Source organism: Eleutherodactylus coqui, chromosome 2 (assembly GCF_035609145.1).
Source record: "Eleutherodactylus coqui strain aEleCoq1 chromosome 2, aEleCoq1.hap1, whole genome shotgun sequence".
NCBI lineage: Eukaryota > Metazoa > Chordata > Amphibia > Anura > Eleutherodactylidae > Eleutherodactylus > Eleutherodactylus coqui.
Genome location: NC_089838.1, coordinates 229,470,758 through 229,489,030, shown reverse-complemented (window position 1 = coordinate 229,489,030; position 18,273 = coordinate 229,470,758). Strand labels below are relative to the sequence as shown.

Below are 18,273 nucleotides of genomic sequence, written 5' to 3'. Positions count from 1 at the left end.
TGTGTGAGACCAGGCTTACTGACGAATCAACACTTAATCCAGCACCATGAATCTGCTGAACAGGGCCCACTTTAGGTTTGAACCACCTACCTTCACCTTGTGATTGGTTATTAAGCTTGGTAGACAAACCAGGAGTCTCTTGTCATTATTGTAAGTACCTGCTCTTTTTGGCTAATAACCCTGCTGGAGGCCAAAAGTAAATTGTCGGCACTGCAGGCTATATTTATGGCAAGATGGGAGAGAACTCCTCCAACTCAGTGTGGCTCTCCACCGGTATGGGCTGCAGCAACTAGATCGGGTCTCCCTCCCAGATCTACAAGATTACTTGGTTTCTCTTACTGAGCGCAAAAACATTTCGTAAAGTAAGGACATAGCCTGGTTTCACAATGTCAGAAGGGGAGCGATAAAGCAATGTTGTTTTATAATAATACACTTAGAGGGAAAAAAATAACAGCAAAAATTAATTTACTGTACACTAAATGCATCAAAAAGCTAAATTTTAATTAGAATTCTTTAAATATTCATGACTTAAGTGCAGACCATAACTAGAGAGCAGTCACCCACAGCCAGACAAGGTGAGGACTGCAGTTATTATTCAACACAGGAAACACATTTAATTTCTCATTAACATGGAAGTCAATGTGTAGTGATGTCTCAGCAGAGGACAGTGTAGGGTGGCAGCATGTATCCAGCTCCGCTCAGCAAGACCTTCAAGGGCTTATTAATGATTAACTCAATGCGCTGCAGAAACTCCATGGAAATCAGCAGTTCTGCAAGTGACTCAGTGCTAAAGCATCGGGAACACGCTGCGGCTACTTTTAGAGCATCCCAATTCCATCCATTTGGTTTCCCAGATCTAATCATTTGTCGCATGTCACTCAGGCAACTCCTTGTCTTATGTCCTAATGCAGGGGGGGGGGGGGGTCCCAAACTGGTCCCCTTCTCTAAGCAACAGCTGAAAGACTATTTAAATGGACACCATTCTCCCCCACATCACTGATAAATCTGCAGCCCTCCCTACTTTGCTGACAACAGCTGTTCTGCAGGCTTACAGCAATGGAAGCCATGTGATCAGATGTCTCACGAAGAAAAGCAAAATGAAATGCAATTGGTGAAATAAGCACTTATCCACATCAGTATTGGGGGACCCATTCAGAACCCCCATTGCGGATTCCTGCACCATTTCGTCCTATACAACACCAGACGGACAAAAGGAAACCAGATGGACCCCATTATAGTCAATGGGGTCTGTTTGTCGCAGTTAAGTTCCGTCAAACGGATTCATTTAGCTAGGGGTTGCAGTTTTCTCGATCCCTGAAAGGAGCAGGAAAATGGAACCCCCTAACGCTAGCGTGAACTAGAAGGAAGACAATCTGATATTACAGAGCATCAAATTACTATGTGAATATATCAACTATATCCCAACATTTCTGCATATAAGACTAAGGGCGGCCTCACACGAGTGTAAACGCAAAATGTCTTTTTGCACAAGTTTTAACACAATTTACAGTACCCTTTTGCGCTGTCAGGAACCATTTATACTGATTTAAAAGTCTAAGAAGCCCAACTAGTCCCTAGTATATTCAATTTTCTGCAAAATTGCGCAGCATAATGTGCAATTACATGGGAATTGGGAGCACATTAGAGCCCCCACCCATAAACTCCTATGGGGCCTTTGCTACGCAAAGATGCACAAAGATAGAGCATGATGGGGGGTTTTTTTGTACAAGCGAAATGTGTGCGCAAAATGCATAGTTGGGGAGAACCCACTGAAATCAATGGGCTCTAGTCCATGCGTATTGCGTGCACAAATACATCCATGTGAGTCCACCCTAAGGGCTAATGCCCACGGACAGACTTCTGCCATGTTTTACGTGGCGGAAATGCGCAGCGTTATGTTGCAGCTAGTAGGTCTATTGAACCTAATAGCTCAATGTTCACACAGTGGAATTCCACAGTGTGAAAGAAACCACGGCATGCTCTAATTGCCGCAGAAATACACGCGGCCGGCTTCCATTGTAGTTAATGGAAGCCAGCCGTCACGCTATACTTCCGCTGTAGCAGAGCGGAAGTATCGCGGAAATACGCGTTCCCGCCCACTGCTGGCCACATCTTCCCGCACTGCCGGCACGCCATGCGGTGTACTGCCCATGCGCGCTGGCTCAAGGGACGGGAATAATGCAGCGGAACCCGGAGGTGAGTATGAGGGTTTTGGGGGCGCCGTGGCGGACTCCACTGCGCTATTCCGCTAGCAGAGTCCGCCACGCCCGTGGGCATGAGGCCTGAGAATGAAGATTTCGGATGTATAGGTGTGCATATGAAAGCAAGAAAGTGTCTTCCAAGTAAATGCGGTCCATTGGTTGGAAGAATTACTAGACAAGCCTACAGAATGTTGATAATGTTCACGGAAAAAAAGAAAAAAAAAATCTGAATGCTGACATATTACAATAGTCTTTGCAGAAGGGGTTAAATCCACCCTTTTCTGATTAGCCACACAGACATCACCTACCTCCATGATTGGGTTAGAAGCCAGCACCTTCTCTTCAACATTTGCTTCAGTATCAGACCCACTGACCGTAGCAAAGTACCTCATGGCATATTTAGCGGATACGGTCTTTCCAGCTCCGGATTCTCCGCTGACAATGATGGACTGATTTCTCTCGTCCCTGTGAGACACAAACAGACTTACAAATTGACAGGTCTGTATAAAAAAAAAGTATATGGTGTGGTATACTTATTTTTTTGTCCAGAAACTTTGTTAAATATATAGAAAATTAAATGGTTACATCTAAACTTGCAACAAGGAGTCCTCCAGACTGTCAATGGGCTTTTGCGGTGCCCAGCTATCTCTAGAGTAAGACATTAACATTTTTCTGTCTGAACTGCTTCTTCTACATTAACTGTCCCCCATTAGTGCAACTCTACCCAAGCTTAACACCGGCTGAATCATTACCAGAGCTGGCCCGCACATGCTGCGGACCCTAGACAAGCCCAAAGGTGCAGCTCAAGACATGTTCCCTCCTGACCTTACACATATCTTAAAGACACACACATGCAGTCTGTGGAGATCCTCTGCATCGTCCTATGCAGAAACCAAAAATGAAGTATAGTAACGTGAGAAAAAGGAGAAAGCTGTGTGATCCTACAATGCCAAGTGCTAAGATGTAGAAGACAAATGAATAGACAGCGTAACCGCTGCACAAACAACAGAGCGAAGGTCTGGAAACTAGGCTGTGGACTAAAAATAGGGCTAATAGAACACACTGGATGCGATGCTTCTCCGTTAACAACTGTGTCACGGATAGAAATATGGATTTAGGCGGCATTTATACGGGCAAGTGCGCCATTAGTGCGAGAAACTCAGACCGATATAATGATTGGAAAACTGTGATTTTCTATGAGAGTCTGATGTGATTTGTGAGAAAATCGCATCACATCGCTGAACATGTGTTTGTCATATGCATCAAGATCACACGAACCTTCAAAAGGAAAACTTAAAAATCGCACACTCGCATGAAACCTGCATGTACATATGAGTGCGATATGATTTTTTTTCTCCCTCACTAGACATAATGGCCAAGATTTCTGCAGACTTGTAGAAAAATAGAACAAGCTGCGATCTTTCGATCTTGCAACATTGTTGCGAGAGTAAAGTGGCCCATATAAATACCCCCTTGAAAACAATGGGTTCTATTATCATGCTATTTTCTTGCTTCTTACAACACACAGAACTCGCCCCTGTGTAAATACACCCCTAGGCCTCCCTCACACAGGTGTTGCTGAAAGTGCCGCGATTTAAATCTGCGGCTGACGCCAGCTTTTAGCACTTATCATTTATGAAGAGCGCTAGACGCCAAAAAATAGAACAGATTCCGCAAAAAAAAAAATTTTTTTAAAAATCGCAGTGATTGAAAATAATGGGAGCCTCTGACAGCATGAAGCGCAGCGCTAAATGCTGAAATGAACATCTTCACAGATCTGGGCGCAGAAGAATTTCTACCAACACCTCTGGCCGCTGCATTTCAGGATGGAGGCCGACTCCAGAAGCTTATTTACCAAGAACCTGGCACCCTTCAACCCTGAAATTTTGATATGATGCAGAACCACCACTGGTCCAGGAATGAAATCATTCAACAATCACAGAGCCAGAGGAAGAGAAAATACAAAAAAACCCCCAATCTTTCGGCCGGTTTCATGTGGCTAAGGATCTCATGCGAGTTTTGTGCTTTGCAAGACTTACAAAACTTGCGCGAATATGAACTCTATTCTTTTGAATGGAGTCATACATATGAGAGATGCTTTCCCTCGCTGTAATGCGGCGAGGGGGGAAAAAAAAATCACTGCATGTTTAAATTTTGTTTTTGCGTTCCTCGGGAACAAAGTGCCCATTGAGTTCAATGGGACCTTAAATACATCGCATGACTTCTGCATACCATGCGATGTGAGGTTTCCCATGCAAATCAATCATAAACACTGCTGATCCGCTATTGCATGGGAAACTCACACGAGAGGATCAACGCTTCACAGAAGGAGATTTTGCCTTAAAATTGCCTCGCATCCACAGGTAAAATGCAGGTTGACGGGCGCTGTATCGGGCAAGTCTCTCGGCTCAATATCGTGCTCATCCGTGTGTAGGTAGCCTTATAGATGGTTTTAGAGGTTGGTAGAAAGGGGCTTGGAAATGGATAAGTTATATCGAAAAATGCCAGACACATTCTTAAAGTAGCATCCTGCATTCAGTCACAAATGCGCTAGATTATGATGTTCTGTAAAAGTGAACCCACTATAATGTAAAGGTGTATTCCCATCTCGGTCAATCATGGCCATATTATATAGATATAGCAATATTTAGAAATCTTTCCAATATTTTAATATAAATTGAAACAAACCTGGCCATTTGCTTATATGCTTCTTCTGCCACTGCAAAAATATGGGGATCCATGTCCCCCATATTCTGCCCGCTGTATGCATTGATGATATCGGCTCCATAGATGGGTAATTGCTCATAAGGGTTTATCGCTACAAGGACTATGCCTGAAAAGCAATACAAACAAAACATGCGATAATTAGTGAGTGAAAATTACACCCTTACGAGTAAAGTATAAAAGACTTCATGATCGGTCATGCGAATGCTACATGTCATGAGAAATACGGGTCCAAACTACCAGTTTATAATATACACTACACTACTTGAAGAACAGCAAGGAATATAGACCAGCACAGATCAGCACTGCCAATGTCCCAGAATGGAGAGCCATTCTATAAGAACACCTTCCACTCCGTCAGCTTAAGCACATCTATGCCTTACATGGACGACAAGGTATTTGAATTTTCAGATAGCGGGTAGAGTCCTAGTGACGGTATCATCCAATCATCATCTGACCCACATAGAAACTTTCCTGAGTCAGTGGAGAATCTGTGACTAATGACTTCAATATAAGCCATGACTTTGATTTATCATCTTACAATGAAGCTCTGAAAGCAGTGACCCAGGCTTGTAAGCCTACAGATAGCCCTAGTCATCTCCTCTATACGTATCTAATTGCCAGGCATCTGTTAAACAGCCATGACTGTAAACGTACAGAGGAGAACAGCACAGATGTTGTGGTCTGTAGAGAAGCTGTGAGGGTCTCACCGGGGGCTTCCACTAGAGTATAAAGGAGGTGGCAGAAACACACAATGTCTCGAAGATGAAATGTTCCCGTGCGCACTCACCGCAGTACGTGTAAATTAGTTTGGAGTCTATAAAGCGGACTTTGAGGTTGTGGAGGACGGCTGGTTCATGGAGATAGCTCAGGGCAGTGAGGTCATTTTCTCCTACCAGAATATCAGGGTTTCTCAATGGCGGCAGTTCCTTTGTCTTGGCATCTAGACGGTACTCTAACCCCTTTGGGGGAAAAAAAAAGACACTTTAATTTTTACCAATATTTTGGCCTATCTAGATCCCCTCTACATCCTATGGTATGGCTGAAAAATCCTTTAGGCCTCTTTCACACAGGCGACAGCGATATCGCAGCTACAAGATCGCTGCGATATCACAGCTTTGTACACGCGATTTAGTAGCGTCAGTGATGCTTTTTCTTGAGAAAAATAAAAATCTTGCATTGCTGCTATGCACAATTTTATCACAAGTTAATAGGGCTTTTTAATGTTAAAATCGCATTGCACGAAAGTTGCAAGTTCGTGTAATGCGATATACAAGGAGGCTTCATAGGGAAACATGGGCTACAAAATATTGCAAATCGCAGTTGTATAGAGCATACCGCAATTTTTTTTCTCTAGCAACAGACAAAACATCGCTAATGTGACGGAACCCATTAGGAACCATGGGCTTCACATACATGCGTTTTGTAGTACTGCTGCATCGCTACAAAATCGTGCGATTTTGTAGCCCGTGTGAAAACGGCCTTAAGGTTTTATGTGTCATACAAACAGGTTGCAATCTAAACTACTATGAACTTTAGTATTGAGGCCTATTTAGACAACGATTATCGCTCAAAAGCCATCTTCTGAGCGATAATCGTGTCTAATCGCACGGCCATCGTGCACTGTTTGTGCGCTAATTGTTCATCGGTGATTTCTAGCAAGCTAGAATTATCAGTGCCGCTTGCTGATTTTCTCAGCGGGCGGCGCTGATAGCATTCTTTAAGCTGGTATCCTGCTGGGATTTCTCAGCAGGATACCAGCTGAAAGCTTGGAGAACAAAGCAGCCGTCAGCGATCCTGCTGTTTCTCAGAGCCATCCACTCAGCGGGTAACCGCTGATAACTGAGAACAAAGCAGCTGTTTGCATATACAAAACAGCTGCTTTTCTCTGAGTTATCAGCAGTGTCCCGCTCCGCCTGCATTTAACTCTTTAAGTAGCTGATTAGCTACTTAAGAGTTATGCAAAGATGATCACTCAAAACTGTCACTCAAACTGTCGTTTGAGCAATCTTTCAGTGTAAATGTACCTCTGCTCCCATACAATATAGTCTACTGAATAGTAAAAGGCTGCAAATCCCCTACAAGCTGCACAAAGTTGCTATACATTCAATGCCCTGATTATTTTTTTTTTGTGCAAAGTAGCACAAATAATGTATTTTTGTGATTGCACGGGGTAATAGATTTAGAAACTAAACAGATGCTTTTGTGAAGAGGACAGTCTGCATTGTAGACCAGAAAGAAATAGCCAGAGGATCTGTGAATCCAATAGGACGACAGCCCATAGAAAGTAGGACAACTGCAACGTATGGCTCACATACATCCAGCGCACCGCTCACGGGCAGGATTCTTGTCGGTTTAATTATAAAGACCAATGAAAATATCCCCGAAGATGTATTAGGATCAGTAACATCAGGACTGGAAGACTGTGCAAACGAAGACAATAGCGGGGGCGCAAGAGACACATTTTATACATGACAGCTAATGAACAGCCTTAATACATCATCACTTCTAAACTGCATCTCCGTCACTTGGATGCAACCATACCGTGCCTTCCTCAAGCTGTAGGTGAAGAACGGCGTCTCCTGGCTTATAATCTTTCTGAATCTCGGCAGATTTCCAAACGTCCTCTGGATCCGGGATCCATACCCTCGCATACTGAAATGATAACAGGAGGAGATTATGTTGAAGCTTTTAAGCCAGTTTTATACATTTAGATTAGTTTAGGTTAATACCTTTGTTATAGTAACCTGCAACTTTTTACACCATTGAATTATTCAAAACTAGGGAAGTGACTCGATTGAGCCTCATAGGAAAGAATGTTAACCCTTTCCAATCCACAGTCTGACATCTGAAGACATTATGATTTAAGGCTGTACAACTCAAATGTTGGAAGACGTCCGTCGGGGTTCTCTTACTGTATATTGACAGCCTCTCTGCTGTTGGAGCCTATCCAATGTGTCACCTCATGCAGTTCTGGCTTTAGCCAGCAGATAGCGCCGTTGTATAATGGCAAAAAAAGAGCAGGCCCCCTAGGAAAACCAGGATACAAATTGGATTAGAAAGGGTTAAGTGGGAAGTACAATGGCTCTCTTATATAATGAGTGGCCTCTGGGTTAAGGTGTAGAGATCAAATTGGTATTAATATAACTGAGCCTGCAGCGGAATCTGACCTTGCTCACGGTCAAGGACCACGTGCACCTGTCTAGGTCTTTACGGCATATGTGTGCGGAAGTGCCGTCCAGCGCACCGAAGCACATGCGCAGTAGCAAAACCGAGCATGCGGAACAGAGGGTTCACAAAAGAAGTCCACATGCTTTAATTAAAGGAGATGTCCCGAGGAAGCAGTGAATTTTTTTTTTTGCCCAGTCCCCCTAATTAAACATACATTACTAATTACCCCTGTAAATGACTTTCCTAGCTGGTTTCTACTTACCGTTCCAGCAACTTATAAAACTTTTTCCCAAGATGGCCGCCGGCTCTTTTCGCATCGCTTGCTGTAGCCCGACGTGCGCGCTCCCGAGACGCTACCAGCTGTGTCTCCATGGCAACCAGACGCCCCGCAGCCGCCGACCGGACCCCTGGAGTGAACACGGCCGACCTGTCACCCACCGCCAGGCAGAAGGTAACCGGCGCAGCCCCCCCCCCCCCATCACAGCGGCAGCCCCCCCGGCCCAGCGACAGCCCCCCCCCGGCCCAGCCCTAGTTCCCCCGGGCGCAGCGACAGCCCCCCCCCCCCCCCGGCCCAGCGCTAGTTCCCCCGGCGCAGCGACAGCCCCCCCCGGCCCAGCGCTAGTTCCCCCGGCCCAGCGACAGCCCCCCCCCGGCGCAGCGACAGCCCCCCCCCCCCCATCGCAGCGACAGGCCCCCCCCCCGGCGCAGCGACAGGCCCCCCCCCGGCGCAGCGACAGGCCCCCCCCCGGCGCAGCCCGGCACAGCGGCAGCCCCCCCGGCCCATCACTTACCAGGACAGCTGGACGGCGGGACAGCTGGGCGGCTTCTCCGGACAGCTCGGCAGCTCTGCACCTTCCTCCAACAGAGGAAGGTACAGAATGGCCGCTCCAGCGCGCTCCCGAGCAGTGACAGCTCGTCTGCGCATGCGCAGAAGAGCTGTAGCGGGGAGCACACTGAAGCGGCTCGTGCTGAAAGGAGAAGACCGGACTGCGCAAGCGCGTCTAAAAAAAGCAAGCTGCCAGCGAATTTAGACGGAACCATGGAGACGAGGACGCTAGCAACGGATCAGGTAAGTGAATAACTTCTGTATGGCTCATATTTAATGCACGATGTATATTACAAAGTGCATTAATATGGCCATACGGAAGTGTATAACCCCACTTGGTTTCGCGAGACCACCCCTTTAAGCTACAGATGCCCATGTCTCCCTATGGGCAGGCTGAATTGCGGATTTCGCAATTCAAATTTGCCCGTGGACATTGGGCCTAAGAAAGGATTGGTACCTGTGAGTATCTCATATATGAGAGATGGGATACAATTTAGCTCAGCCAGTATTATCTAGTCAATTCAGTTTAGTTAGTATTTAGACATACAGTTGCCTTGCTGTCCTAAATAGTGCTACTCCTGAGTAACAGTGAGACAATAGGTATATAGACTGGATCTTGGTCCCAGTTATATCCTTATAATAGAATTATCAAATAAAAGGTTACGTTTTAGGTTCAGTCCTGTGATAGAGCAATTATTCATTGGATCTTCTAGCCTTCTGAGATTTTTCTCCTTCATTTTCTTACATTAAGTGATGTGGTAGAGATGCCAGGAAAATACAGGAGAGAAACTGTTTACACGGCATTTGTCTGATCGACTCATAAGAACGCGCAGAGCTTTTCATTCTTGACTTGCTGATAACACAAAACTTTGTTCCACAACCGAAGACTAAAGTATCCCTAAAGACACATCACACCTCATCTCAAGAGACCAAATCTAGACCTCTAATCTGCTCTCCTTTTTTTTCTACTAAACTGGTAATGTGAGCAGTTATTTGATGGCAAGGTAAAGTCCCCTGGTCCAAGAACAGAGCCATGACTGATATTGGGATGTTTTCTCAACAGACTGTTTTTGCGGGGTGGTTTACCATGGCCTTCCCCAGTCATCTTTTACCCCCCCAGCTGGGCACTCATTTTACCAATCTCGGAAGGATGGGGAGCTGAGTAACCTTGAGCCGGCTACCTGAGCCACAACCTTCAGGTCATGAGCGAGAGGTTAGGACTGCATTTCTGCTGCCTTAACATTCTGTGCCACGCGGGATCAATGAAATTGGCGAATTACAATTGCTGGTCTATCGGCAGCTTCACTTGGCCAGATCAGGCAAACGAATGCTCATGTAAACATTCTTGCTGGATCAGCAGGCCATGTAGACATAAGTGACATATGAACTCTGCACAGAGGAATAGACAAAAATAAAGAGCAAAAACTACAGAGTAGAATCAAACTATATACACGGAATAATCAGCTTTATTTATAGAGCGCCACCATATTCTGCAGCACTTTACAAGTCCGACATTACTGGACATCTTATATATAAAACACAAAACACAAAACCTGTTTGTGACAAATACTGGCATAATTTAAAGTCGGAAACTCACCAATTTCCCCTGTAATTTTTGTTGTCAATAGCAGCCAATCACTACTCAGCTTTCATTTCTTACACAGCTGAGGTAAAATGAAAGCTGCTCTGTGATTGGTTTCTATGGGCAACACAGATTTTCTCTTGGACAGCTTTCTTGTGGCCCACTTTGTATATTCCAGAACTGCTAGTCATAAAAATCACAGCTCAACACACGATATATCAGCTAGTATTAAACTAAAACAATCTCTAGAATAGGAGTGAGGGCCCTGAACACAAGAGCTTACAATCTAAAAATAGAGTGACATTTATGCTCAAAGCCAGTGTCAAAATTCAAATTTCCTAAATTTATGTCTATTGACCATATAAATCATTTAAAAGATTTCTTAAAGGGGTTCTCCATTTATATATTACTGATGGTCTGTCCTCAGCATAAGTCTGTCCACCGGGAACTCAACCAGTGTGTTTGGGCACTGAACCGATTTCTGCAGGAAGCAGACAGCTCCGTTCCTAATGCAGCGGGCAGGCTTGGTATTGCAGGCAAAGTTCTCATTCATTTCAGTAGTAACTTGGCCTGCAATACAAAGCCTAGCCACTGCATTAACAATGGAGCTGTCTTCTTCCTGCGAAATCAACTCAGTATAAAATTGCTCTGGCCCCGTGAACAGCTGATCAGTGGCTCCACCGATCTCATATTGATGACCTGTCCTGAGTATTGATCAATCACTTACAGCTGGACAGCCCTTTTAAGTCCGTGTAATGAGTACATAGGCCAGCACTCATCTTTAACCATAAAGTGCTAAGCAACTTTCCAGGTTGCAAAATGAGAAAAGCCCATCTTAAAAACCAGATACTGCAACTGTACCCAATAATAGACTAAAAAAGGATACAAAACTTGCTTAAATCGCCCCCTTGACTATATTAGAATGCTGTGCAGAACAATGCTGCAGTAATAGCAGATTATATTTTAAAAGCAAAAACAATTATATTAAAATACTGTAATTAATGTTTTATTAAAGCACATAAGGTTGTTAATGTGTCTGACGAGTTCAGTCACTGCAAATAGTTATAGAAGAGACAATGCTGTTAATACATGTCACAAGGCAGAACGGTCAGACGCAGCCAATCCTTCATTGTGGTCACAGCTGGGTAGATGGTAATCTTATCATGGCTGTTAAAGATGAAGTAGACAGAATGTATTAGAAAACCACATTGTAACGAACAAAATACTTGATTGGATGAAGTGTCGCTGTATGGAGCCTAGTCAACAGCTCAGGCAAGAACAGACCAATGGCCTCTTTGAATGATTCTGAATGATAATTGTCCCATATAAATTCCCGCGCTCCAGAATCGTCCCATGTAAATCTAGGTGACATAAGAGATCCTGAGAAAGCAGTTCAACTTTAAGGAGGACCTGTAACAACTCCTGTCCAGTCTGTTTTAGTAAATACTAGTATTCCCCATGAAACAATATCCTTTCTTATAACTCTGCATTGTGCTGTTTCTCTCTTAGGACCCATTTACACGCAAAGAGAATTGTTCAAAAGATAGATTGTTTTGCATAAGCTGCTAATGGGCACTAATGTCCATTAGCAGCTCATCACCTTCATTTGCAAGCTAATGAGCCTCCAGGAGCTGTATGCAGAGAACAGCAGGTGGTCTGTTCTCTGCATACAGCTCTATTGTTCTGCAAGGGGGTTCTCTGCTGAATACAATTTACTCAGCTCTCCCGTGGAGAATTCACCACCATGGACAGCAAACCAGGCATGCAGTCTGTGTTATCTTCACTCCCGCTGAACGATGGATTTTATGCACCGCTAAAAAAATCCTCATTCAACCGAAGAGTGAAAGATGAGAGCATTTATACACAACGAATATCGCTCAAACGATGACTTTTAAACAAATTTCAAGCAATAATCGTTGTGTGTAAATGGGCCTTAACTATTCTTATACCCTAGGGGGTGGAGGTGGATCCTTACATAGAGGTACTGACAGACCTGATTGGACAATGTAGACACACTCCAACTGGTAACTCCCATTTGTCAACGCATTCATAAATTTTTAAGAGGAATAGCTGAGGGATGACAATACAGAATTATAAAAAAAAAAACACTTCTAAAGCCATTATTTACTAAAATAGACATCAGAGATGACAGGTCCCCTTTAAACCATATTCCAATGGTCATGCATGTATACTACCAGTCCATTCTCAGGATCTGCCGTTGTGTCCACTAGGAGGCCCAACAGTTGGACCCCCAGCAGTGATACATTTATCATCTGGACTATGGATAGCTGATAAACATTTACGGAGAAAAGCCCATTAAATTTCCCTATACCAGAAATAATGTTACTCATGGCAGCACATCAGTCAGAATTTTTCAACCAAAACCAGTGTTGGGTCCAAAGCACAGATGAAGAGCGAGTCTTTCCAATATACTCCCTCTGCAGGTTTCTCTCCAACTTCTGGCTTACAAATAGTGATGTGAAATGTTGTTAGCAGATTAGTCGTTCATGTTTTTTGGTTTTGCATGGCTTCTTGCAGTTGTGTGATATCCATGCCAGTATCGAAATACTAGCACAAATACTAACCATGCGAAAGTGTCTCAAGAGTCAGGAATACCGGCAGTCTTCTGGAAAAAATATACACTCCTCAACGCTGAAATTGCAACACGAAGAAGGAAAAAGTTTAGGTTATGCAAATCAAGGAAGTTGAAGGCGTTGCTAAAATATGCAAATAATCAAATTTTCAATCTGTGGCATGTAGGAGGGGGGTTTTAAATTGTATCAAAGCAAGATCGAAAGCATACTCTTTCAGCCACGTGAAGCCTCAAAAATTGGATAAAGTCTTGGAGTGCAATTGTGCGCTGCCTCCTATACGTCGATCTGCCATTGACCTCACACCACCACTCTCAAAGGCCATCATTCGGCAGAGCAAGATAGCAATGGAGGCTGGAATGGATGTCTATCCTCTTCAGTGATGAATATTGTATTTGGTCTCTGATGAAACCGATAGCCAGAGATTGGTCTGGAGACCATGTAGGCAGTGCTGTGAAGAAGCCTTCACAAGGGAACGTTACACCGCTCCTATTATCGGTATTATGGTGTGAAGTGGCATAATTAGGTTTATTTAGTCATGAAACCAGAGATATGGAGACTTCTCCGAAGTGTCCCGGGAGCCATTTTTCAACATGACAACGCCGGGCAGTATGTTGCTTGTGCAACCTTCATGGGCCAAAACATGCTACCATGGCCTGCACGATCTCCAAATGTGTCTACCATTGAGTACATCTGGAACATCACTGGTCAACACTTGCAAAAGGGAGCCAGCAGTGCTTCTGGATGATTTGCGTGCCCAAGTGCATTCACATATTTGATAAGTAATAGAAATGTTTTAAATATTCTGTTTCCGTTTTTAACTCATTTGCATATCATTAACATGTCCATCGATCCTGCGATTTCCAGAATTCCATGACTTTTCCTTCTTGGGGTTGCAATTCCAACGCTGAAGTGTGTAGAAGATTGCCGTTGCTCCCCCAACAATGCTGTTCTCTGCGGCAGATGTGAAGAGCCGGACCAGGAGGAATATAGGAACAGTGCAGCCTTTCAGCTGAAGACAAAGATCACTTCTGCCTTGTGTTACCACGTCATGTTGCTAATGGGAAGTGTGCTTCCTATGAGCCTCTTTGTATCCGAGTCAACAAGGGAACGAGAAGTGAAGTTTACACAAATATATAAAAAATAATGTCTAATCTTTAGGTCAACATCCAAAGCCAACTTATGTGTTTGTGTAGGACCGGAGGATTCTTGGGGAAGAGATGGTGAAATCATCTCAGCAATTCTCCAGCTGCTGCAACATCTCCACAGGTAGTGAAATCTCCGGAGTGTTCAGGAAACTCGCACTTATCGGACACATTAGCGCGTGATCTACATTTATCTTCCATCATTATATGAAGAAACACAGGAAGTGAGTGGAGATTACTGATAATTGTAAAAAGTACAGTTTATCGGGAAACAAGTGTTCACTGCACTGTAATACATTTAAAGGGACAGCATACACATCAACTAGATAGCTGATCTTAACCCCTTAGTGATGGAGCTTTTCTGTTTTCTATGTTTGTTTTTTTAAAGGGGGGGAGGAAAAAACTAACATAACTCCTTTATTTATCCAATCGATCTAGCTGTATAAGAGTTTTGTTTTTTTTTGCGGGACGAGTTGTATTTTTCAATGGCACTATTAAATGTACCATACAATGTATTGAAAAAAAAAAAAATGGAAAAAAAGGCATTCTGACATCTTTCGGTGCGTCTTGTTTCTACCAAACTTATATACTTTATTTTTTTTTTTTTGTACCATTTGTATTTTTTTTTAAGATATTTGATTTTTTTAAATTTTCTTCTGCACACAATAACTTTTACTTTTCCGTCCACATAGTTGCACGAAGGCTCATTTTTTGCGGGACGTCCTATAGTTTCTGTTGGTACCATTTTTGAATGCATACAACTTTTTGATCGTTTTCATTACATTTTTTTTGGAGACAGGGTGACCAATAAAACGCATTTATGGAGAAATGACTGCGGCATTTAAAGGGTTAACAGCCCCGACTGGTCGCGCGGCTTGTCTGGGCTGTTGCCCGTGGGTGTCAGCTGTAAGAAACAGCTGACACCCGCGATGTATGGAGGGAGATCACCCTGCGATCTCCCTCCATACACGTCCTGCAGCTGGGACGGACACTATGGGGCTGTCACTAAGGGGTTAAACGGGTTTTCCTTTAAATGCAAGCTACTGTTGTCTTCACAATTGCTACTTTATCTGGCAGATTTGGTCACATACAGATGCATGTCAATTTTTACATAGTACAAGATATTTAGAACTTTAAGGTCGCTTCCACACAGGTGACAGAGATATCGCTGCTGCAATATCGCTGCTATGTACACACAATTTTGTAGCATCAGTGATGGGGTTTTTTTTGGGAGGGGGGGGGGGGGGGAGAGAAATGTAGCATCGCGTCACTGCTACCCACGATTTTGTAGTGAGAAAGTTAATAGGACTTTCTAATGAAATCACATCGCACGGAAGATCGCTGGTTTGTGCTATGCGATAAGCAAGGTGGTTCCATAGGGAACCATGGATTAAAAACAAAAAAAAACTGCGGCTGTATAGAGCAAATTTGTAGTCTTGCAATGTAGCAGCCTACAAAAAAAAACGCTGGTGTGGATGAACCCCTAGGAAAGCATGGGCTCTACATTCATGCGATTTGTAGCACTGTCGCATCGCTACAAAAATCGCATTGGAAAGTTCTTGTGTGGAAGCGGCCTACAGAGAATTTCTTGCCACAGGGTAGGAGGTCTTTACTTTACCTCAATAGGTCTCAGACTTCATACAAAGATTTTATCAGACTGGGGAAGAAAAAAAAAATTTTGCCGACATACAATAGTGTGTGGTCGCACAAAGCCGCAGAAGACTTTTTGTACCACAGTAGAGTTGTTTGAAATGTGGTAGAAGACATATGGCGGTCAACGCTTCATTGCAGTGTGTCAAGAGGATTATGTCAAGGGCCTGAGACCCAGACGTCACAAAAAGGGTGTTATATAAGGATGAGCGAGTATACTCGCTAATGCACTACTCGCTCGAGTAACGTGCCGTAGACGAGTATCTCCCTGCTCGTCCCTGAAGATTCGGGGACCGCCGCAGCTGACAGGTGAGTTGCGGCGCGGAGCAGGGGAGAGCGGGCAGGAGAGAGGGACAGAGAGAGAGATATCCCCTCCGTTCCTCCCTGCTCTCCTCCGCAGCTCCCCGCCCCACGGCGGCACCCGGGACGAGCAGGGAGATACTCGTCTAAGGCACATTACTCGAGCGAGTAGTGCCTTAGCGAGTATACTCGCTCATCCTTATTTTTATATAATGATGGGCAAGTAGAATGTGTACAGATTAAAAAAAAACTGGTATCTCGGCGCCGATTTCCAATGAAGGTCACAAGGCAGCAGGATAAAATATCCAAATCGTGCGAATTTGACCAATATAATCAATCATTCAGTGTATACACGGACGATGATCGAACAATGAACAGGAATTCGGTCTGTGTAAACAGCGACCGTTTAGTCATTCACGGCTACAGTGAATGTGTATGACTGAATGATTTGTGAACAATTTTTCAATTTTCACATTCACTCGTGTCCATGTAAGGGCTCGCGCTCACAAGCCTTTTTTTACCATGTACTCCGCATGTGGGGTTTGCGCACGTAATACAAGGCAACAAACTTTACATTACTTTCAATTGTGCCTCTCTCACACAGAGCGCAAAATAGATCGCAGCATGCACATATTACGCACCCCCCCCCCCAAGATAGTGTATAGGGATTGTTGGTAGTGGTAGGTACACTGGAAGTACCGTGTACCCTCCAGCCTACCCTCCGTTAGTATCCCACTACCATCACCCAAGAACAGGCTACCTAAGAATGGAGGGATTTCAGAAATAACCTTCCTTTTCCAAAGAATAAGCAGTTTTGTGAGCAGGACTTCGGTTTGGGTGTAAACGCTCTGATGTGTGTTTTTCTTTGAAGAGAACATGAGTAATTCACACTCCACATATTTCACAAGTCACATCTGTGAGGTGAAGCAGAACATTTCATCAGTATTCAGGCGGGCGCTCTAATATTCCACTTCTGTCAGACCGAGCATTCACTGGGGACACGGCACGAAACCCTGCAGGAATGAACGGTAGTTCCATCATGCCGTCTACCCATAAGATTAAATTCACACCTTCTATAGAAGAACACACCAACACCTCCCCTCTCTCCTACACCGATGCGACCCTCCTGACGGAGACTTCACATCCCGAAATTACTGTTAAACTATTTCCATGTCAACCCAAACTGCAGCCAATGGAAAATGACTGAATGGAACGGCGAGGTCCGTCTGTGCCTATAAATAGTGGATAAAGGGCTATTTTAGACAACTTTCAGTTGGAAACGGCAAAGGAAGATTATTAGAGGGAGGGGAATGCGCATATGTTGAGGGGGTTTTACTGTACTTCGTTATTAAATGTATATATTTCTTTATATACAAGTCAAGGAGAACTTTTGTTTTTCTCAACTCCTTCGAGCACATTGAAGACTGATACCGAAGATAAAAATTATCCATGTGGTTCTTAGAGACAGTTCTAGAAATATTTAAAGGGGTTGTCCCGCGCCGAAGCGGGTTTGTTTTTTTTCAACACCCCCCCCCCCCCCCCCCCCCCCCGTTCGGCGCGAGACAACCCCGATGCAGGGACTTAAAAAAAAAAAACAGCACAGCGCTTACCTAAATCCCCGCGCTCCGGTGACTTCTATACTTACCGGTGAAGATGGCCGCCGGGATCTTCTTCCTCCGTGGACCGCAGCTCTTCTGTGCGGTCCATTGCCGATTCCAGCCTCCTGATTGGCTGGAATAGGCACGGGGCGGAGCTACACGGAGCCGGCATCCTGCACGAGAGGCTCCATTGAAGAAAGCAGAAGACCCGGACTGCGCAAAATTAGTCGGCACCATGGAGACGAGGACGCCAGCAACGGAGCAGGTAAGTATAAAACTTTTGATAACTTCTGTATGGCTCATAATTAATGCACAATGTACATTACAAAGTGCATTAATATGGCCATACAGAAGTGTATAGACCCACTTGCTGCCGCGGGACAACCCCTTTAAGAAAACATGGTCGATCTCTTGAAAAATGGTGTCACCCACAGCCGTTATGTGCAGTATTGCAGTTCAGCTCAATTATAGTAAATAGCGGCTAT

The 18,273-nt window shown here is 44.2% G+C and overlaps 1 protein-coding gene across 5 annotated transcripts in view; it reads right to left on the bottom strand.

The window, feature by feature from the left end:
• Positions 1-18,273, bottom strand: part of MYO5A (myosin VA) — a 146,135-nt gene that overhangs the window by 86,677 nt on the left and 41,185 nt on the right. For all 5 annotated transcript variants that reach the window (XM_066592584.1, XM_066592583.1, XM_066592585.1 and 2 more), the window contains exons 2-5: positions 7,470-7,580; positions 5,716-5,887; positions 4,890-5,034; positions 2,510-2,666 (exon numbers count right to left, since the gene is read on the bottom strand). In XM_066592584.1, the coding sequence (XP_066448681.1) occupies positions 2,510-2,666; positions 4,890-5,034; positions 5,716-5,887; positions 7,470-7,580 (585 nt within the window). The remainder of the gene's footprint in view (positions 1-2,509; positions 2,667-4,889; positions 5,035-5,715; positions 5,888-7,469; positions 7,581-18,273) is intronic.